The 22,744-nt window shown below is 48.2% G+C and overlaps 1 protein-coding gene across 6 annotated transcripts in view; it reads right to left on the bottom strand.

The window, feature by feature from the left end:
- The window catches only part of MRAS (muscle RAS oncogene homolog), a 57,842-nt gene that overhangs the window by 5,448 nt on the left and 29,650 nt on the right, over window positions 1–22,744 (bottom strand). For 5 of the 6 annotated variants that reach the window (XM_016942032.3, XM_016942027.3, XM_016942029.4 and 2 more), the window contains exons 3-4: window positions 2,614–2,767; window positions 1,523–1,622 (exon numbers count right to left, since the gene is read on the bottom strand). In XM_016942032.3, coding sequence (XP_016797521.1) covers window positions 1,523–1,622; window positions 2,614–2,767 — 254 coding nt within the window. Of the gene's footprint in view, window positions 1–1,518; window positions 1,623–2,613; window positions 2,768–22,744 lie in introns of all 6 variants that reach the window. The other variant, XM_016942035.3, reaches the window with a different exon arrangement.

The raw sequence follows: 22,744 nt of genomic DNA, 5'->3' as shown, positions 1-22,744 counted from the left end.
CCCAGGTGACCCTGGCCCCGTCGGAGCTGGCCCCCACCCCATCCCAGCTCTTGTTTGATCTGTATCTATGAGCCTGGGAGCTCAGCCATGTTTACACAAGGTTTTTGTCTGTATGTTCAATGCTGAGAAATCATCACCCGGTCGAAAGGGTGCAGACAGCGGGAGATACGACTGTGGTGGCCCCACAGAGCAGGTTTCCAGGGCCAGATCTGCACCAAGCCTCGGGCTGGCAAAGGGAGGAGAACAAAGGCTCTATGAGGTCAGGACACACTCACTCCTGAGCGATCACCTTCTCCTACAGCAGGGACCCCACCAAGGCAGGAAGTGTTCATTTCCCAAAGGCGGGGAGCAGGGTGGGGAACACACAGGCCTCCCTTGATGAGACAGATGGAAGTAAGCTGAGTGTGATTAGACTGAATAACTTTGTTATTTTTCGTAAGTTTTTCTGATTACAAAATTAATGCCTTTCATTATAATATGCTGGAAAAAGAAAAGCACAGTGAAGGAAAGAAAAATAATCAACACTTGAAATGCATGGAAGAGGGCGACAGAGTAAGTTGCTGTTTTAGAGGAGTAGATTGTAAATCATTGCCCAGAACACAAACCAGTCAGTATCTTCCCATCCATCATCATCGCATGAGGTTGGATGTGCACACTTCTGTTGTAGCCAACAGACACACAAAGCGCAGAGCACAAAAGGCAGAGCTTAAGCCTCTGAAATATTCATTGGACAAATATTTGAGCCTCTGATAACACTAAATGGAAACTGCTCTTCATTATGGGCTGTTTGGCTTTCCAGGTCTCACTATCCCTGACCTCTTTCAGTCCTCACATTAACCCTCTGAGGTAAGCAAGTATCTCCATTCTGCAGCTCAGGAGACTGAGCTCAGAATGACACACTTGCTCAAGGTCAACACCGGCTGGCAGAGAATCAGGGTTTGAACTGGGCACACTTTCCACTTTCTCCTGGCCCTGGTAAGGGGTGCTGAGGTCTGCTTTGGAGCCTCTTCCAGGTTGGACACCAAATCCGGCCATGGCAGGTGCCCCTGATAAGTGGCCAGTAGAGTCCTATGGGGCCCCTGTAAGTCAGGACAACGTGCTTCCCTGCACACACCCAGAGGGGAGGCAGGAAGGCACCGCAGCCCAAGCTGGGACCTACCTGGAGCCCCTTCACATCCTGTACTCCTGCCGGCTCAGTAATGGCCCAGGTTCCAGGGCCTCAGACCACTGCCACCTGTGGTCCCACCCCATCACTCAGAAGTCCCTGAGTTGTATGATCCCCCCCAGGTCCCAGACACCTTCTACTTTCTTTCTAGGGGACCTGTCTCTACCATTGATGAAACACTGATGTGCATTACCTGGATTCCTGGAATTGCAGGATTTCAGTAGCAACAAGACTTAAACTAAGGGGAGCCCTTCAATAAACAGTAGTTTCATTTCCAAAGACCAGGACTGCAGGGGTGACCAGGCTACAGCTTTTACACATCTCCTGACCCCCCTCTACACACACGCACACACCTACATTGTGTTTGGTCGCCATTTCTTTTCCTTGCTCCCTGGTGATTTTCCTCAAGTGCATCAAATCGACCTTGTTGGCCACGAGGATCATCGGGAATGACTCCCTGGGAAATAAAGGAACAGCAGCTCTGTGAGGTTTCCACCACCCCTCACACCTGGTTAAGGTGGCACATTCACATCTCAGGCATAGCACAGCCAGCCCACAGCACCTCCCCAGTCAGCCTGGACTGCAGTCCCTTCCCTCCTCCTTTCCAGAGAGAGGTCAGGGCTTGGGGGAAAGGGCCCGGGGGCTGCTGGCTGTCTTGGCTTGAAGCCTCAGGTCCATTGCAAGGCCAGTGGTGAGGACTTGAGGGGCTGCTGGCCAGGGGCTGGCTCCCCAGACCTGGTTCCCATCTCTTGGGTCACTCAGATGTACCAACCACACAACCAGCTGCACAATTAGGATGGCTCCCAGCAGAGGGCATCAAGAGGCATGGCCATCGTAAAGATTCTTATTGACATGGGCCAAATTTTGTCCAAAACTGAATGAAACGACAATCTCACCACAGCATTGAGTATTTGGCAGCATTGGGTATTTCCATTTTAAAAAATTATAATTTGACTGGTGAAAAATGGTACTTTACTATTTTCCCTATATTTCTTTGATTAGCAAGAAAGTTGAACATTTTCCCACATTTGAGCCATTTTTGTTTTCTCTTTTGCAATTCATGTATTCGGAGTAAAACCCACATTAATCTGTGGGAGCTTTATGTGTATGTATGTGTGTCCCTTTACCTGGTAAACTTATTAACACTTTGCCTTTGGAACACATGTTAGCTAGATTTTTTTCTGTCTTTAATGGAATTTGCTCAAAGCTTGTTCTTTTCCTATTAGTTTGTGCTTTTATTTTCATTACATAGCCTCTTTGAGACTCAACAAGGCCAAATGAGTATAAACCAGATTTCAAATGATTTAATTACTCCACATAAGGCTTAAAAAAATCCACGCCTTTAATTAGGGGCGAGAGAGAGAGAGAGAGAGAAAGAGAGAGAGAGAGCACCCTAGGAGGCAGGCGCAGGCCTCTTCCCGGTACCCTCACCTGTCTTTGATGCTCACCTGTCTTTGACGCGCAGGATGAGCTGGTGGAAGCGGTCCACGTGCTCAAAGCTGGCCTTGTCAGTGACGGAGTAGACGATGAGGAAGCCATCCCCCGTGCGCATGTACTGCTCCCGCATGGCGCTGAATTCCTCCTGCCCAGCTGTGTCCAGAACTGGGGTGGGATGAGGCCACTCAGGGGCTGTCCTCACCTACCCTGTAGCCCCCACAGCCTGCAAGACTCCAACGCTGCTGCTGCTGCTGTCCCTACCGTGGCCCAGTCCGAGCTGTCCCGTGAGAGTCTGCATAAGCTCTCTCTCTGGGGCTGCTCGAAGGGTCCCAGCTGAAGCTCCCCAACCTTAAAGCCTGCTTCAGGGTGAGGCTCTGACTCACTGTGGACCCACCAAACCCTTCTCCTCCAGTTTCACCCCATGTGCTTACTAGGCCTAAATTCTCTGATCTACAGACGCGCCTCATGAAGCCAGTGATGAACTCTGCTACACAATCCCTCTGGCCAGACCTGGGCTTGGATCCCTGCTGCAGGGCCTACAAACTGTGACTCTTTGGGAGGTTGCCTGACTCTCTGAGCCTCCCCTTTCCTCCTCTATCAATGAAAACAGTGCCCCTACCTTGCACCCCCTAGGGGAGAAGAGCTTATTTGTGGACATGCCTGGGGGGAAGCCCTGAAGAGGCCATCTGGGCAGGAAGGGCTTCTCAGCCCCCAAGGGGACAGATACCAAGGAGTCCCTGGGGGAGGAGCAGCCCCTCACAGCCAGGGCACTTCCTCCTAGGCTGGGGCTGGAAGCTCTTCCTCCTAACCCATCCATCCCCCCAACTACTCCTGCCCAGGTGCTCTCGCCCCTCACCCCCACCTTCCTCCAGCCTCCTTCCTGCTGAGGGAAAGTCTCATCCCACTGCTCACAGCCACAAGCTCGGTAGGCAGGGTGGGGGGTTCCTTTTAGCAGTGCAGGCCTGACCCCTTTCTGCCCTCTGGGGGCATGAAGTCTGAACCTGCAGCATCCTCCAAGCACCTGCTCATGGCTTAGCCTCCCCTGCGTCTTCCCAGTCCCCCTGCTGCCTGACCAGATCCACCTTCCCCTCTCCTGCGAGGCAGGGGAGCAGGTGGTTACAGATTTTGGAGCCAGCCCACTGGGCGGAGTCTGGCTTCTCATGCCTGGGTGTGACCCCAGGCAAGCTACCCTCTCTGTGCCACCATTTCCTACAATGGGGATGGTCAAGGTAGTTTTCAGTTAATACATGTAATGCCCTCAGTGCAGTGCCTGGCACAAAAGCCCTGTGGGAGGGTCTGCTGTGAGCTTGCCATCCTCACTGGGGTCTTCTCTCCCGCTCTGGCTACCCTCGCAGTCCAGGACGCTTTCCTCCAACTCCCCCTTCCCTCCCCTTCTCCACTGGCCTTGGTGAGCGGACTCTGACTTGGCTGTAGGTGGGGCCCCAGAACCAACCCCAGCCCCATGCCAACCCTTCCGGGAACACTTCTGGCCATCCATGTAGTTGTCCCCAACAGGACTGTTAGCTCCCAGGGGTAACGGCAGGTCTGTGCCAGTCACCTGTCTACTCATGGCCTGGCCAAAAAGTAGCCCCGAACAGTACTTGAATGAAAAAATAAATGTGAAGTCTGTCCAATCTTGTCATTCACTTAAGGAATGTCTGAGTGCCTGCTAGGTGGCAGGAAGTGTTCTAGGCCCTATGGACAGAAGGCGAATGAGACCAAATCCTTGCTTTTATGGGACTCACCATCTAGAAGCGAGACAGATCAACAAATGAATGGCTGTTATTTTAGTGGAGATAGATACACAGTGTGAAGAATGATATAGTCGGCTGGAGGGTCACTGGCAGAAGTTGGTGTCATTTTGGGTAGGGAAGGAGAACCAATATCAGAAGGTCACATTTGAACAGTGACTAAATGAGGGGCCGGAGGGAGCCACGTGGCCTAGCGGAAGAGCACTCCAGGCAGAGGGAACACGACAAATTTGAAGGCTCAAAGGTGGAGGTGTGCAAGGGCAAGAAGGGGAATGAAGGGCGTGTGAAGGATGGAGAGGAGGTGGGGGCAGATGGTGGGGCCTGCCACACTGTGTAAGGTTCGCTTGGTTCTAAGCAAGACTGGGGCCACTGGAGAGTTTGGGCAAAAGAATGGCACACTCTGGCCAGGCGCGGTGGCTCATGCATGTAATCCCAGTGCTTTGGGAGGCCGAGGCAAGTGGATCACCTGAGGTCAGGAGTTCGAGACCAGCCTGGCCAAATGAAACCCCGTCTCTACTAAAAATACAAAAATTAGCCAGGCATGGTGTTGAGCACCTGCAATCCCAGCTACTCATGAGGCTGAGGCAGGAGAATCACTTGAACCCAGGAGGCGGAGGTTGCAGTGAGCTCAGATAGCGCCACTGCACTCCAGCCTGGGTGATAAGAGCGAAACTCCGTCTGAAAAAAAAATAAAAAATAAAAAATAAAGAAAAAGAAAGGCATGCTCTGGAGGACATCTTGAAAAGTTCATTCTGGCTGCTGGGGAAAACAGAGCAAGAGTGGAAGCAGGGACCCAGTGAGGAGGCTAGCACAAGAATCCAGGCAACACGTGCTGGTGGAGCCGAGGGCGGGGAGTGGGTGCTGGGGGAAGTGACCAGACCAAGGCCACTTTCTAAGACAGAGTCAACAGGAGCAGAGCTTTCTGGAGGAAAGTGTGGGGACAGAGAGGTGAGAAAAAGAGGCATTGAGGATGACGCCTGTTTCTGGCCTGAGCGTCTAGGGGAATAGTGATCCCAGATGCTGAGGTGGGGAAGTCTGGGTGAGAAACAGGGTTTGGGGGACTCAGTTTTTGACACAGCTTCAGAGTCTATTAGACACCATGTTTGACTTCCAATAGGTATCGGGGGACTTAAGTCAGACATAGAGAAGAGAAGAGGGGGCAAGAGATACAGATGTGGGAGTTGCCAGTGTATAGATGGCAAGGAAAGCCACAGGACAAGCTATCCGGCGATGCCTGGGAATCCACATCTTCTTAGAAGGCACCTTTACACAGTACCCAAGAAAGTCACCTGTCCCCACAGCCCATCATTGCTGCACATCCCCCAGAGCCATTTGGCACTTCAGAGGGGCCAGTGATGGACAAGAGGACCCAAGAGGTGCCCAGGGCATAAAAGCAGCTCATGGCTACTTCTGCTCCTTCCCTGGGCCTCAGTCTCATGTAGGAAATGAGGGGCGGGGCTCCGGGACCAGCAGGTCCTTACAGCTCTGATATCCTAGAACTATTTCATCTGGATGTGAAACGAAGAGGTCAGAAGGCAGCACCTACAGCCAAGGACCAGGCAGTTTCCCCAGTATTTCCCAGGAGGGAGCAGGAAGACTGCACCTTCAACTGGAGGGACTGCAGCATTTTTTTTTTCTTAGAAAAAAAAAATTCTACTCAGAACTGCAATTAATAAAACGGACGGAAACAGCATGCATTTGGCTGAAGTGTGGGTGGAAAGGCCTGAATTGAAAAGCAGAAGACACCCGGGTGCGGTGGCTCATGCCTGTAATCCCAGCACTTTGGGAGGCCAAGGCAGGTGGATCACCTGAGGTCAGGAGTTGAAGACCAGCCTGGCCAACATCGTGAAACCCCATCTCTATTAAAAATACAAAAAATTAGCTGGGCATGGTGGCAGGTGCCTGTAATCCCAGCTACTCGGGAGGCTGAGGCAGGAGAGTCACTTGAACCCAGGAGGCAGAGGTTGCAGTGAGCCAAGATCACGCCATTGCACTCCAGCCTAGGCAACAAGAGCGAAGCTCTGTCTCAAAAAAAAAAAGAAAAGAAAAGCAGAAGACATTAAGGCAATATCATAATTCATATATTTACAGATTTTGAAGGTATATATTATCTAAATGGAAACTAGAGATCTAGGATATTTTAAAATATAATCATTCAAATTAAAAAAAATTAATAGGGAGTTGAAAATCAAAATGGACCCTATGGAAAGGGAAAACAGTCATCTCAGACATTGAAGGTCTTAGAAATTATATCACCCAGGCTTTCTGAAAGAATTCTTACAAAGTAAAAAATAAATCCATCAAAGAGAAAGAAGAGTGATACTACAAACAGTGGTAAGTGAAGAAAACAGCAAAACATAAGAGTTAAGTTTAAGGCCAGTGCAGTAAGTTCAAGCCTATAATCCCAGCAGTTTGAGAGGCTGAGGTAGGAGGATAGTTTGAGGCCGGGAGTTTGAGACCAGCCTGGGCAACATAGTGAGACCCCATCTCTACAAATTTTTAAAAGAACAGGTAAGTTTAACTAAATGTTGTTGCATAATTTGAAGAGAATAGATGATAATGTAGAACTAAAATCTATGATGATCCAATGTGTGAGGGTAGGAGCCAGGAAAAAATAAGTACTAAAGTTCTCGCTTCATTTGTGAAGAGGCTAATGATCCTGATTACATCTAGATGCTGATAGAAAAATATGAGTATACACACACATACATATATAGCATAACCAATAGAAGAACGGAAGTAAAACCTCAAACTTCCTAAGCAACAGAGGAAAAACAGGACAAAGTAAATGAAACCAATCCAACAAAAGGCAAAAATAAACTTAACAAAAATAAGCAAATATAATAAAAAGTAGGCATGAAATAAGATGGCTGAAATAAATCTATGACTCATCACAATAAATGCAAATGGATTAAATCCATCTATTAAAAGCAGATACTAAATACAAAATCCATTTGCCTGCCTTCTTTCAAAGACACATATAAAGCAAAATGACAGAGAGGATGAAAAATGGAAGGATAAAAAGAACATGCCAGCCACATGGTAACCAAAAGAAAAGAAATGCATCTACAAAACAGAATTCAAGGCCAAATCATGAAACGGACAAAGACAGAGTATTTATAATTGGAAAGGTACAAGCATCAAGAAGTGCCGCAGTCATCAATCATAAGCATCTAGGCATGTTGCTTAAACACGTATGTGGACAAAAAAACGGATTTTTAAAAACAGCAGGAATTGACAAATTCCATAATCATTATGAGAGACTTGAAGAGGCCTCTCTTAAATATAGAACAAATGATCTCCAAAAGCAATGTCCTGTCATTAAATAACAAAATTTAAATACTTGGCTGGGCAAGGTGGCTCATCCCTGTAATCCCAGTACTTTGGGAGGATAAAGCGGAGGATCAGCTTGAGCCCAAGAGTTTGAGGTTCCAATGAGCTACAATCTTGCCACTGCACTCCAGCCTCTGGGGCAGAATGAGAAACTGTCTCTAAAAACAAAATTTAAGCTTATTCTGAGAGACAGAACAAACTTTACATTCCAATAGTGAACAAGCATTTTTTTATTTTTTTGTTTTTTTGAGATGGAGTCTCACTCTGTCTCCAGGCTGGAGTGCAGTGGTGCAATCTTGGCTCACTGCAACCACTGCCTGCCGGGTTCCAGCGATTCTCCTGCCTCAGCCTCCCGAGTAGCTAGGATTACAGGCATGCGCTACCATGCCCAGCTAATTTTTGTATTTTTAGTAGAGACAGAGTTTCACCATGTTGGCCAGGATGGTCTCAATCTCCTGACCTCGTGATCCACCTGCCTCGGCCTCCCAAAGTGCTGGGATTACAGGCGTAAGCCACCGCGCCTGGCCGTGAACAGGCATTTTTAAGCATACATGAAATTTGGCCATATATTAGAGGCCATAAATAAAAATTTCAACAAATTCCAAAAGGCAGAAATCCTATAGGCTAAGTTTTGTCCTTTATCTGAAATGCTTGGGACCAGAGGTGTTTTGGAATTTTTATTTTTAAAAGATTCTGGAATATTTGCATATACATAATGAGATCTCTTGGGGATGGGACCCAAGTCTAAATACAAGATTCATTTATATTTATACACATAGACTGAAAATAATTTTATACAATATTTCCGAGAATTTTGTGCATAAAACAAAGTTCATATTAAGTACTTATATGTGGACTATTCACTGTGGCGTCACATAAGCGCTCAAAAAGTTTCAGATTTTGAATCATTTCAGATTTCAGATTTTTGGACTGCAGATGCTCAACCTGTACTGTAACAGGATCAGAAATGAACAGAAACAAGAGTATAAGAGAATCTAGCCACCTGAAAATGTTAAAAGCCATGCTCCTCTATAACTCTCTAATTAAAAAGCAGAAATCACAGTTGAGAATTGAAGGACAATCAACAGAAATAAAACCTCTCATTTAAGGCCAAAGTGGTACTTACAGGAAAATTATAGCTTTAAATGCATTTCAGAAACTAAAACTGAAAATTAACTAAACACTTAAATCAAGAGGCTAGAAAAGGGAAAATAAAATAAGAGAGAAAGGAAAAGGTATCAATAAAAGTAGAAATTGCCAGAGTAGGAGGAGGGGAAAGTAGCTGATATCTAAAAATCAAAAGCAGATTCTTTCAAAGGACCAATTTAAAAAAACCCAGCTTTCAGCAATTCTTATCAGAGAAAAAAGACAAGCATTTGGAATGAGAAAAGGCCTCTGACTATGGATAGAGCTATATATTTAATTACGGAGAAAACCATACAGAGTTTGATAATAATAAATTTTCAATTCTCAATGAAATGGATGGTTCAAGAAATATAAATGATCAAAATTGGCTCCAGAAAACATATAAAACCTAAATACACTAATAATGGCAGATGAAACGGAAGGGACAAAATCTACCCCAGGAATGGTATGAACCCATCCATTGGTCTGGGAGGGCTAGCAGGGAGGAGGGGTGTGTGGCTGAGCTGGGCCTGGTCCCAAGTGGGACTAGCCCACCCCTTGTCTAGCCCACCCCTCCACACACATACACCTGGAAATGCCTGGCCACAGGCCCCTTGTCAGCAGTTCTAACTCCAAGGCTTCCTGGGGAGGCTGAAGATAATGGGCAGCTACACTATTAAGAAATTATGATCCTGCCTGCATTCCCCATGCCTGATGTCATGAAGGTAGGAGGACTCCAGAGACAGAAAGTATTAGTCACTGTGGGAGAAGAGGTATGCTGCCAATGTGCGTGTGCGTGTGAGTTTGTGAGAGAGGGACAGACAGATAGACAGAGACAGAGAGGCAGCCAGACTGGGGGAGGAGGAAGGAGAAAGATAAATGGAGAGACAGGGTCAGTGTTGTGCACATCTGTCTGCGATGCTCCAATCCTCCCACTTGAGGATCAAGGGATCAAGGGACCCAGCAGCTTTGCAAAGGAGGATTTAACTGGAGACCCTGGAACTGCTGGGAGCTTGTGGATTTCAGATGCCAAGGCAAGCCCCACATGCTGGCAAGGCATGTAGTCCCAGGCAGGAGGGCAGCCAGCATGGAGGGGCACCAGCCTGGGGCTCTGATGTAATAGTCAAGATCTTCTCCTCCTCCCCCTCACCTCTCCCCCTTTTCTCTGCTTCTCCTCCTCCCTTCTCCCCTTCTTGCTCCCTCCTGGGAAATACTAGGAAAACTGCCCACGCCTGGGATTACAGGCGTGAGCCACCTTCTCCCCCTCTTCCACCCAGGCTTCCAGAGGGAGAAAAGTCACAGCATGAGCTCCAGGGGCTCCGACAGTGGCCCATAGCCCAGGGTATGGTCAAGATCTTTGGCTAAAAGTGGTCCCACCCACCGTGTTCCTGCTGGCAGCCAGCACTATGCCAAAGGCTTTATACACACCCGCTCTCTCAGTCCTCTTCACAGCCTTGGAAGTAAGATATTACCATCCTCCTAGTATAGATGGGGACATTGAGGTCCAGGAGTTAAAGGGACCCACTAAAGGCCACGCACCAGGAAGAAGGGTGTTCCTATTTCCCTAAGGCCCAAGGGTCCCAGCCTGTCCAGTCATTTTTCTTCAACCAGAACCACCACTGTCTGGCCATCCTAGAACCGGCTGGGCTGTATCTCCATTCCAAGTCTTTGCCCAAGCCGTGACTTCCATCTAGAATGCCCTTTCCCCTCCTCTCCACTGGCTGTCCCAGCCGCCTTCCAGCTGGGATGCAGTCCATCTCCCTTCCTCCTCACAAGAGCGCCCAGCCTCTGACCTCCATCTTTGAGCCCTTCCTGTTGCATGTATCATCTGTTCCTCCAAGTTTGGGCCTCTGGGCCTGGCTCAGCTCCTCACCATGGGGTAGAGTCCCAGAATGTGGGAGCCTGGCTTTCATTTCCCTCGGCCCACAAAAGCTTCAGCACCCAAGGAAGGCTCAAAAAATACTTGCAGAATGACTAGACGCATCATCTGCACTCTACAGGAAATGCCATCACTGGGTTAAAACAGCCCACTCCAGCTTTAGGGGAGATCACTAAAAACTGACTTTTAAACTGTTATGACACATGGTGGGGCACGGTGGCTCACATCTGTAATCCCAGCACTTTGGGAGGCCGAGGAGGGCGGATCACGAGGTCAGGAGTTTGAGACTAGCCTAGACAACACGGTGAAACCCAGTCTCTACTAAAAATACAAAAATGAGCTGGGCATCGTGGTGGGTACCTGTAATCCCAGCACCTCGGGAGGCTGAGGCAGGAGAATCGCTTGAACCTGGGAGGCAGAGGTTGCAGTGAGCCAAGATTGCACCACTGCACTCCAGCCTGGGCAACGAGAGTGAAACTCTGTCTCAAAAAAACAAAAACAAAAACTTTTATGACACCCCTACAGGGTGAAATAAGGGTCGCGGAATATTAAGCAATAGAGAAAACAATTTCTAGAGATAATATGCCTCCAAGGGCCATACCTAAAGTTTTCTTTTTTCTTTTCTTTTCTTTCTTTTTATGTTTTTGAGACAGAGTCTCACTCCATCACCCAGGCTGGAGTACAGTAGTGCAATCTCAGCTCACTGCAACCTCTGCCTGCTGGGTTCAAGTGATTCTCATGCCTCAGCCTCCCAAGTAGCTGGAATTACAGGTGCGCATCCCCACTCCTGGCTAATTTTTGTATTTTTAGTAAAGATGGGGTTTTGCCATGTTAGCCAGGCTGGTCTCGAACTCCTGGCCTCAAGTGATCCGCCCGCCTTGGCCTCCCAAAGTGCTAGGATTACAGGCGTAAGCCACTGTGCCCAGCCCCTTGCCTAGAGTTTTCTATCTATCTCTAATTCACAAACCCGTCATGGGAGGCAGGAATGATTATGCCCATTTTACAGAAGAATAAGGTAAGGAAGCTTAAGAATAGATTCAAAAAAATAATGTCACTTAGTTGAACACACATAGTGATGAGGGGTGTTTACTATTTTAATTTGCGCTCCCCTTTCTGGGTAATGGGTGTCTATGGAGTGGGGTTGGGTGCTGGGCAAAAGGGCTGATGCATTCACCATGCAGTGTTCCTAGAAAAAGGGCTGCTTTCTTGAACTTCTCCAAAATGCTGGCAGGGTGCAGACAGCCAGGACACCTGGGACTCCCCAAGGGGAAGGGGGCTAAAGTCCTGTAGTGGGCACCAACTGGCTCCCTGGTGACAGGGAAGAGTCCCTTTGTCAGTGGCCCCAACCTCCTCAACACCCTGGCTTAAGGAAAACATCAGGGGAGAAGTGCCAGCCATCAGCTTTGGGGGTCGCTCATGCTGGAGGCTACACCCTGCAGCTGTGGGGAATGGAGTGAGGGGGTCTTGGGATAAGTTTTCACAAGGCCCATGATCCCCAGAACTGGTATACAAACTGCATATGTCGGTGCACATTCTGGGGAGATGGTCTATGGTTCTGTGGGATTCTTAGAGGAACCTATAACCCTCAATGCTGCTCTTAGGGAAGGATGAGAAGAAAGGGGAAAGGACAGCAGCGATCTCAGCTGTGTAACTAGAGCCCAGGAATATCACACCAACAGACGGGGGCCTGGCAGCGCAGAGAAACAGGGAGACAACTGGGAGCGCTGGCCTATAATCCCACTTCCACCTTGCAACCCCTCTGGGAGGCCAGCATTTGACAGGTGAAGAGACAGAGGCAGGGCAAGGCTAGTGATCTGCTTAGGTTCATATGGCTAATGAGCAGTAGAGGCAGGATTTGAACCCATGCCCGTCTGATTCCAAGCCTTGCTCTGCTCCTCACACCAGCCTGTCTTTGAGCAGCAGTCAGCAGTGGCATCCCCACAGCCTGTGAAGAAGAGCAGGTCTAAAAGGAGGGGTGAGGACAGAAGCCTGAAGGCTGCTTCCTGCATTCACCCCACTTGCTTACACCAAACTCTCCACCTACTCCGCACCTGCGCCTGGGCAGCCATGGGTGGCAGGGAAGAGAAAACTCATGAGTGCACTGGCTTCTCCCCGTTTAAAGGCCTGAGCATCAACTTCCAGGGCCTTCAGAGTGCCCACCATCCTTCTCCATCATTCTCCCACTCCCTTGGTGACCACCACCCACCCGACCTCTTTTGCCAAGCTTGCCCTCTCAGCTCAGGAATTGAAACAGGGATCTACCAGGAGATAAATTCCACATGCTTGCAACCCACATCAACCCATCTGAGAGGCATGGGACCCCTAACACACTGCTGGTACAGTTTGATAATTCCTCAAAATGTTAAACATGGAGTTACCAAATGACCCAGCAATTCTACTTCTAGGTATATACCCAAGAGAACTGAAAGCAAGTTTTCACATGAAAATTTGCACATGAACATTCACAGCAATATTACTCACAATGGCCAAAAGTAGAAACAACCCAAATGTCCACTGACTGGTGAAAGAATAAACAAAATGTAGTATATGGCCGAACGCGGTGGCTCACGCCTGTAATCCCAGCACTTTGGGAGGCCGAGGCAGGCAGATCACCTGAAGTCAGGAGTTTGAGACCAGCCTGGCCAACTGGTGAAACCCCCTCGCTACTAAAAATACAAAAATTAGCTGGGTGTGGTGGCACACACCTGTAATCCCAGATACTCAGGAGGCTGAGGCAGGGGAATTGTTTGAATCCAGGAGGCAGAGGTTGCAGTGAGCCAAGGTCACGCCATTGCACTCCAGTCAGGGCAACAAGAGTGAAACTCCATCTCAAAAACAAAAAACAAAATGTAGTATATCCGTACACTAGAATATCATAAAAAAGAATGGAATTCTGATACACACTGCAGCAGCATGAACCTGGAAAACACTGTGCTAAGTGAAAGAAGCCAGGCGCAAGAGACCATGTGCTGTCCCATTCTGCTTCCATGAAATGTCTGGAGTAGGCAAATCCATAAAGGCAGGAAGTGGATTAATGGTTTCAGGGACTGAGGAGGGGGGAGAATGGAGAGTGAGTGCTCATGGGTAAGGGGGGTTTTGAGCAGGGTTGGGGATGAATACGTTCAGGAATGAGTTGGCAGTGATTACAGTAATTACTGATTTGTTAATCAATCAGCAATACGTGGTTGTACAACTCTGTGAATACACTAAAAACCACTGAACTGTACGTGTGAATTCTGCATGTGAATTTTATCTCAATAAAAAAAAGTTATATGAGGAAAAAAATCAACCCACCTCCCTCCCTGTAAAACACATGTTCCACCTGCCCTCTCGCTAGGGTGGATGACCCAGCTCTGCTCCTAAGACCATCCTCTCCAGCTAAGCACTGGCTCCAGGTCCCTGCCACCTGTGCGAGGACACTGCTAAAACTGTTGTTCCTTCATCATCCTATTCTCTATTGGTTTATATCCACCAGCAGGTAAATGTGCTGTAATTTCTCTCATCTTAAAACAAAAATATATTGGCCTGGAACAGTGGCTCACACCTGTAACCCCAGCACTTTGGGAGGCCAAGGCAGGTGGATTACCTGAGGTCAGGAGTTCGAGACCAGCCTGGCCAACATGATGAAACCCCATCTCTACCAAAAATACAAAAATTAGCTGTGTGTGGTGGCGGGCGCCTGCAGTCCCAGCTACTCAGGAGGCTGAGGCAGGAGAATCGCTGGAACCTGGGAAGCAGAGGTTGCAGTGAGCCAAGGTTGTGCCACTGCACTCCAGCCTGGGTGACAGAGTGAGACTCTGTCTCAAAAAATAATAAATAAATAAATAAATAAATAAATGTATTTTAAAACTCAAAAATACAATAAAATGAAACAAAAAAATTTACAAATAAAGCTGGATACAGTGGTTCATTCCTGTAATCCCAATACTTTGGGAGGCTGAGCTGGGAGGATCACTTGAGCCCTGGAGTTTCAGACCAGCCTGGGCAACAAAGTGAGAACCCCATCTCTACAAAAAATACAAAAATTTGCCAGGCCTGTGGTCCCAGCTACTGAGGAGACTGAGGTGGGAGGATTGCGGGAGGTCAAGGCTGCAGTGAGTCGTGATCATGCCACTGAACTCCAGCCTGGGTGACAAAGCAAGACCCTGTCTTTAAAAAAAAAAAAAAAAAAAAAATTACAAATCAAAACCCCTCCCCTTGGCCTCACCTCTCCCTCCCACTACTGTTCATTTCTCTCTTCCTCCTTACAGAAACGCTTCTTGCCTATCCTCGCTGCCTGCTCCTCCTCTCCACCACTTTCTTGAACCCACTCTAATTAGACTTTTATCTCCAACCACTCCATCAAAACTGATCTTGTCAAGTCACCAATGACCTCCATGTCACTAAATCCAATGGATGCTTCTCAGTTCCTCATCCTGCCGGGCTCCTGGCCGTTCTCTCATATAGCTTAGCTGATGGTCCCTGCCTTTGTGAAGCACCTTCTTCACTTGGCTGCAGGATGCCACTCTCCCTTGGTCTTTATCCTACTACAGTGACTGGTCCTGCCCTGTCTCCTCTTCTCCCCAGCCTCTAAACATTGGTGGGTCCTTCTCTAACCGCAGTCACATTCTTGGTGATCTCTCATCCTGCAGCTTTACAGGTCACCACCCAGATTTCTATCCAGCCCACAGGTCTCCCCTCCTACAGGCTTAGATATCCAGCTGCCACCCTGACTTCTACTTGTATGTGTGAAAGGTATCCTGGATTTAACACGTCCAAAATTAGACTCTTGATTTCCCCTCAAAACTTGTTTTTCACTGTTCTTCCTAATCTTGATAAATGTAACTCTATGCTACTGGTTCTTCAGGCCAAAGACTCTTCCCTCTCTAATAACCTCATATACTCCATTGACAAATCCCGTCATTTCCTCCTTCAAAACACAACCAGAATCTACCCTTCTTACCACCTCCTCCACCAATGCCCAAGCCCATCATCAGGAGCTTCTTAACTGGTCTTTCCGATTCTGCCATGGTTCCTCTGTGTTCCGTTCACACCAGAGCCAGAGTGAGCTCTTCTCACTCGCCAGGCCAGGAGCGCAGCAGGATAAGGAACTGAGAAGTACCCATGTTTTAAACATGTTAGATCATGTCCTTCCTCTGCTCAAAATCCTCCAACGGCTTCTCATTTACCTACAAAACCCTGTGAGATCAATCCCTTCCAGCTACCTGCCTGACCTCTCTCCTACTAGCGGTGCTCTCACTTGTTCCACACGCTGGCTTCCTAGCTATTCCCCACACAGGCCAGGCACACCCCTGCCTCGGGGCCCTTGCACCTGATACTCCCACTGACTGAGATTCTCTTCCAGATACAGGTGCAGCTTTCTCTTTTAGGTATCTGCTCCAACATTCCCTTATCAGGAAAGCCCTCCTTGACCAGCCAACACAAGACAGTAACCCCTTCCCCACTGTGACTCCCTTACCTTGTCTGACCTTCATCACAGCACTTATCACCACCTGACACCATACATATTTGTTTATGCTCTGTCCCCTCACCCCACTAAAACATAAGCTTCATGAGAGCAGGGGCTTTGATTTGCCAATTGCTATGTCCTCAGAGCCCAAAAGAGAGATGGGTACATTAGCAATTATTTGCAGAAGGAATTAGTGAACATATCCAGGTACATAGGACTCAGGGTTCAATTCACACAACTCTGGGCGGAGAGGTATATCCCTAAGTCAGGGGCTCAAGCCTCGCTCCTGAACCTCCCTAGACACAGGGACATGTGTCAGTGGCCCCTCATCCATACAGGTGATGGGACCTATTCTTGAAACCATCAAGCCACCTCATAAATAATATAAACCAGACACAGTGGCTCACATCTGTAATCCTAGTGCTTTAGGAGGCCAAGGTGGGCGGATCACTTAAACCCAGGAGTTCAAGGCTGCAGTAAGCTATGATCATGCCACTGCACTCCAGCCTGGGTGGCACGGTGAGACCCTGTCTCTAAAAATAACAATAAAAACAACAATAATATATATCACATTAAAGCAATCACTGCAACAATAGCATCTACTGAGGTCTGCTATGTGCCAAGCCCCTTGCAAGGTGACTTGTTTCCCCCTCACTCAATAAACAATAATTAAACACCTAATAGATGCCAAGTCTGGGCTGACATCAGAGATACAATGGTGGGCACAGTCCTTTTCCTCAAGGAACTCACAATTTGTATTTTTTTCATTTATCCTTTGCAACAACTATGAGGTGTATCTCATTTGGATACAGATCCCACTGATGAGGGTGCAAGGTCTTTGTCCAGAGGCAGCCCAAAGGGAGGAGGAGCCCCAGTCACCAGAGCCAGGGTGTGGGGAGCACAGGCTGACAGAGGCAACACTGAGGCCCAGGGAAGGTGGCATCACCCAACACAATGGCAGACAGGGGAGGTCTCAGATCTATTGGTCAGGCTGGTGTGCTTGGCCCAAACTGGTCACATGACTTCTAACAGGGACCAACATGAAGTTCTGAAACTCAGGCAAAACCCCACATTAACTGGCATATATGACCTGATTGTCAGCAAGGAAAGTGGAAAAACACTTGGATTTTGGGATGCTGACAAATCTGGAACGAGCCCAGGCTGTGCTAAGAGTTGGGTGTAGGGAGTTGCATATTCCACTCACACCTTCATCATTGAGTCCAAGCCTCACTGAGCTGACTCTAGGTCAGTGGCTGGAGAGGGGTCCTTCAGCTCCCAGCCTGGCTAGTGGGTCTGAGAAGGGCCCCTCGGGTGCAGGGCAGCAGCAGCAGCAATTTTCCGGTGGTAGAGAGTACTTCGCTATTTTACCAACTAGTACCGCAGTACTGAGGTACACTGGCTGCAGAGCAGCTGTGCTCACCTGGAAAGTGATTTACTCTCACTTGACTAATCTCAATTTCACGGAATTGTCACAAGGATGAAATAAGGCATCCTTGTAAAAGCCCTTAGCGTGAGGCCTTCAAGAAAAGTCTGGTTGGTAGTAACTGCTACCACCGCTCTGAGGACAGACAGCAAGAGAGGATTTGGGAAGAGATGTGTCAGCAATGTGAGGAAGGGCTTTCTACCAGAGAGCACTGCCCTGGGCACCATGGAGATCAGTGAGGCATTTCAGCAGCATGGCTGATGCAGCAGGGACAAAGGGTCAGGCCCAGGCCTGCAGGGCTGGATTGCATAATCTCAGGCCAGCAGCCATGCTTCCCTATGAAGGGAAAGAGGGAAATTCCTCCCACATCACTGCTGGCAGGGGAAGGGCAGCTTCCCCTTGGTGGGTGACAGGCCAGCTCTGCCTGCACCCCATTCTTAGTTGGGGCCTATGGAGAGTGCCCACTCTGAAGCTGGCCTAAGTCCTGCTGAGCATAAAGCCCCCTGGTAAAGTCCCCGGTTCAGGAAAAAAAAACTCTCAGTAAACGTTCCTTTTCCTCTCCCTGCCGTTCCAATGTCCTCCTCTCCTCCTCGTCCCCAGAAAGAATGTGGATTCAAGTGTGTGGGGGAAAAGCCAGGTTCAGGCCCCTCTGAGAAGACAACAGCACTTGTGTCTGAGGTTTGGGCAGAAGCCAGGGTGGAAATGTCCCAGCTTCTGAGGGTGCAGGAGAAGAGCCAGGCTTTTGCTCTTTGAAAACACTGGGCCCTTGCTGGGGAGTCGGAGACAGAGAGGTTGCGGAGCTGGGCCCAAGAACCCCAAGGTAGGAAGCAGTGTCTGGAGACTCAGGGCCCACTGCTGTTCTCCACCGATGGAAGAAAGATGCAAAGTTCCAGAGGCTGGCTGGGCAGAGGGCGGGGCTGGGAGCCAGAGGGTGGGGAGGACCAGAGACATCTGCCCTGTTGTAAGTGAGCAGAGTATTTGGTCAGCATCCCACCTTAGAGGCCCAAGGCCTGGGCCAAAGCAGGAGGTAGTGGGACAGGGTGGAGGACACGCTCGGCAGAGTCAAGAAGCCCAAAACCTGGCTCTCCAGCTAGCTAGGTCTCACCCTAGACTAGTGACCTCTCCATCTGTACCTCAGTTTCCACAATTGTAAAGTGAGGGGCTTAGCAGCCTTCCATCCCTAACCAACAGAAAAAATAGGCACACAAGAACTCTAAGACGAAAGAAGGAAAGCAGGGACTCAGATATTTATATACCATGCTCATAGCAGCGTTATTCATAATAGCAAAAAGGTGGAAACCACCCAAGTGTCCATCCACAGATGAACAGATAATGAAAACATGGTACATCCATACAGTGGAATATCATTCAGCTTTAAAACGGAGAGAAGGCCGGGCGCGGTGGCTCATGCCTGTAACCCCAACACTTTGGGAGGCCGAGGCGGGTGGATCACGAGGTCAAGAGATTGAGACCATGCTGGCCAGCATGGTGAAAATGCTACCAGTCTCTACTAAAAATACAAAAATTAGCTGGGCATGGTGGTGCGTGCCTATAGTCCCAGCTACTCGGAAGGCTGAGGCAGGAGAATCGCTTGAACCCGGGAGGCGGAGGCTGCAGTGAGCTGAGATCACACCACTGCACTCCAGCCTGGCGACAGAGCGCGACTCCGTCTCAAAAAAAAAAAAGAAAAAAAAAGGAAAGAAATTCAGAACATGCAGCAACATGGATGAATCTTGAATAGATTGTGCTAATTAAAATAAGCCAGCCACATAAAAGGACAAATATTATTCCACTTATCATAGCACTCAAATGAGGTATCTAGATTAGTTAAATACATAGAGACAGAAAGTAGAAGCCGGGCGCGGTGGCTCACGCCTATAATCCCAGCACTTTGGGAGGCCGAGGTGGGTGGATCACCTGAGGCCAGGAGTTCGAGATCAGCCTGGCCAACACGGTGAAACCCCATCCCTACTAAAAATACAAAAATTAGCCAGGCGTGGTGGTGCGCGCCTGTAATCCCAGCTCCTCAGGAGGGTGAGGCAGGATAATCACTTGAACTCAGAAAGCGGAGGTTGCAGTGAACCGAGATCGCACCACTGCATTCCAGCCTGGGTGACAGAGTGAGACTTCATTTCAGAAAAAAAAAGAAAGAAAGTAGAATGGTGGTTGCCAAGGACTGAGGAGAGGGGAAAATGGGGACTTAGTGTTTAAGGGGCAAGGGATTAATAACCTGAATATATAAGAAACTCAAACAACTCATTAGCAAAATAAAATAAAATTCTGATTTAAAGGGCAAAAGACCTGAATAGTCATTTCTCAAACGGAGACAAACAAATGGATAGCAGGTATATGAAAAAATTATCAACATCGCTAATCATCAGAGAAATGCAAATCAAAACTACAATGAAATGCAAATCAAAACTACAATGAGATAACATCTCACCCCAGTTACAATGGTTATTATCAAAAAGACAAAAAATAACAAATGCTAGGGAAGATGTGGAGAAAAGAGAATGTTTGGATACTGCTGGTGGGAATATAAACTAGTATAGCCACTGTGGAAAATGGTATGGAGATTCCTCAAAAAACTAAAAATAGAGCTACCATATGGTCCAGCATCCTACTGCTGAGTATACACTGAAAGGAAAGGAAATCAGTATATTGAAGTGATACCTGCACTCCCATGTTTATCATAGCACTAGTCACAATAGCCAAAAGTAAGGAAGCAACCTAAGTGCCTTTCAATGAATGAATGATAAAGAAAATGTAGCATATATACACAATAGAATATCATTCATCCATAAAAAAGAATGAGGCTGGGCGCAGTGGCTCATGCCTGTAATGCCAGCACTTTGGGAGGCCGAGGTGGGCAGATCACCTGAGGTCAGGAGTTCGAGACCAACCTAGCCAAGATGGTGAAACCCCATCTCTACTAAAAATACAAAAATTAGCCGGGCGTGTTGGCAGGTGCCTGTAATTTCAGCTACTTGGGAGGCTTAGGCAGGAGAATTGCTTGAACCCGGGAGGGGGAGGTTGCAGTGATCGTGCCACTGAACTCTAGTCTGCCCAACAAGTGTGAGACTCCTTCTCAAAAAAAAATTTGCAGCAACATGGATGGAACTGGAGGTCATTATGTTAAGTGAAATAAGCCAGGCACAGAAAGACAAATATCGCATGCTCTCACTCATATGTGGGAGCTAAAACAGTGGATTTCATGGAGGTAGAGAGTGGAATGATTGACACCAAAGGCTGGGAAGGGTGTGTGGGTCGGGGGATGAAGAGAAGTTGGTTAATGGGTACAGAAATACAAAGAGATAGAAGGAATAAGTTCTAGTATTTGATAGCACAGTAGGGAAATTATAGTTAACAATAATTCATTGCAAATTTCAAAATAGCTAGAAGAGAAGAATTGTAATGTTCCCAATACAAAGAAAGAATGTTTGAGGTGATGGATATGCTAATTACCTGGATTTGATCATTACCGTGCCCTCAAAATATGTATGAATATGATATCAATAAAAGAAAAGGAAGCAAGCAGAATAGTGGTTGCCAGGGACTGAGGAGAGGGGAGAATGGGGAGTCAGTGTTTAATAGGTACAGAGTTTCAGTTGAGGAAGGTGAAAAGGTTCTGGAGATGAACGGGAGGGATGGTTGTAGAACAAAGTGAATGCACTATGCACTTAGAGATGGTTAAGATGGTAACTTTTATGTTATGTACACTTTATCACAATAAAACAAACACAAAACTCCATGGCTCTGCCGAAGGTTTGGGGCTTCCTGATTCATGACAAGAGAGAATTGGGGTGAGGGCAGTCACACAGCTGAAAGCCAAGGTGAGGTGGTGTTCCAAAGTCAGAGACAGGAGGAGAGGGCTGAGAGCATGGAGATGGGACAGCCGAAGCGAACCCCACAGTGGAGAAGCAGGGACCAGACGGGGAGGAAGAGAGGCTCCGAGGGTTGGGCCCTTGACAATGTAAAGTGAGATGAGGATCCCGAACCCTTGCAGGAAAGAACTCAGAGCAGGCTTGCTCCAAAGCCTGGGGGTCCCACAGCCACAGGAGAGCCTGGCTGCTGGCCCCTGAGGCCAGCCAGCTCTTGTCTCTTAGGTTCTGGGAGGAGACAGGCAATGTGACTTCCTGGAAGAAAACAAGAAACAGGTTTGCAAGAAAGCAGGCAGCCTGTGAGAATCATCAGTGTGGAAGTCACGGAGAAGGCTTCCTTAAGCAGCTTGCAAATCTCTGACGTGAGATTGAGATCACAACCGGAGCACCTGGTTCTCTGAAGGACCCTGGGTGAGGAGTAAGAAGGGCAGAAGAGGTATGATAGTTCAGCCACACCCACTTCTTCCTGGGATTTCAGCTCCCCTTCCCAGAGGCACAAGGATCCACTGTGCTGTGGGGGAGGATTTTCCTACACAACCAGACTGACAGTGGGTAGGAGTCAACAGGTAGCTCAAACTGTTGCTGGTTGTGTGAAACTTTTGCTGTATTTTCTTCAACTATAAAACAGAAGTAACAACAGCAACTACCACAGTAGCATTTGTAAGGATTCAAAGACAGCAAATGCAATGTGCTTAGCACGGGCCTTCCACACAGTTTCTGCCCATTCAATACCCCGTCATCAAAATTATCATTCTCTTCCTTCTCCTCATCATCGTGCTGCCACGTTTTTACTCTTTCTGAGTTTGGAAGAAGAGAAACTGCAGAGTTGAGATCCCCTGGAGTTCAGTGGGGTACAGGGCAACCGAGGGCACCTCCAGGCTTAGTACCTCCCCGAAGATGGCATGGCCTCAGGGGAGCAGGACCCCTGGGATCCAGATGCCCAGGGAAGTCCTGGCCATCTGAGGGGTGCAGACCACTCCAGAAAAGTTCAGCCCCAGAAAGGTTCAGAGTTACTCACTGCAACCTCTGCCTCCCGGGTTCAGGCAATTCTCCTGCCTCAGGCTCCCGAGTAGCTGAGATGACAGGCGCCACCAGGCCTGGCTAATTTTTTTTGTATTTTTAGTAGAAGCGGGGTTTCACTATGTTGGTCAGGCTGGTCTCAAACTCCTGACCTCGTGATCCACCCGCCTCGGCCTCGCAAAGTGCTGGGATTACAGGCATGAGCCACCGCACCCGGCCAAGTCTTCCTTTTCTTAACAGCAGATCTAATGGAGTGGAGAAGCATCTAATCTGGGAATCTG

The sequence above is a fragment of the Pan troglodytes genome, chromosome 2 (genome assembly GCF_028858775.2).
Source record: "Pan troglodytes isolate AG18354 chromosome 2, NHGRI_mPanTro3-v2.0_pri, whole genome shotgun sequence".
Classification (NCBI taxonomy): domain Eukaryota; kingdom Metazoa; phylum Chordata; class Mammalia; order Primates; family Hominidae; genus Pan; species Pan troglodytes.
This window is presented reverse-complemented; position numbering and strand designations above follow the sequence as displayed.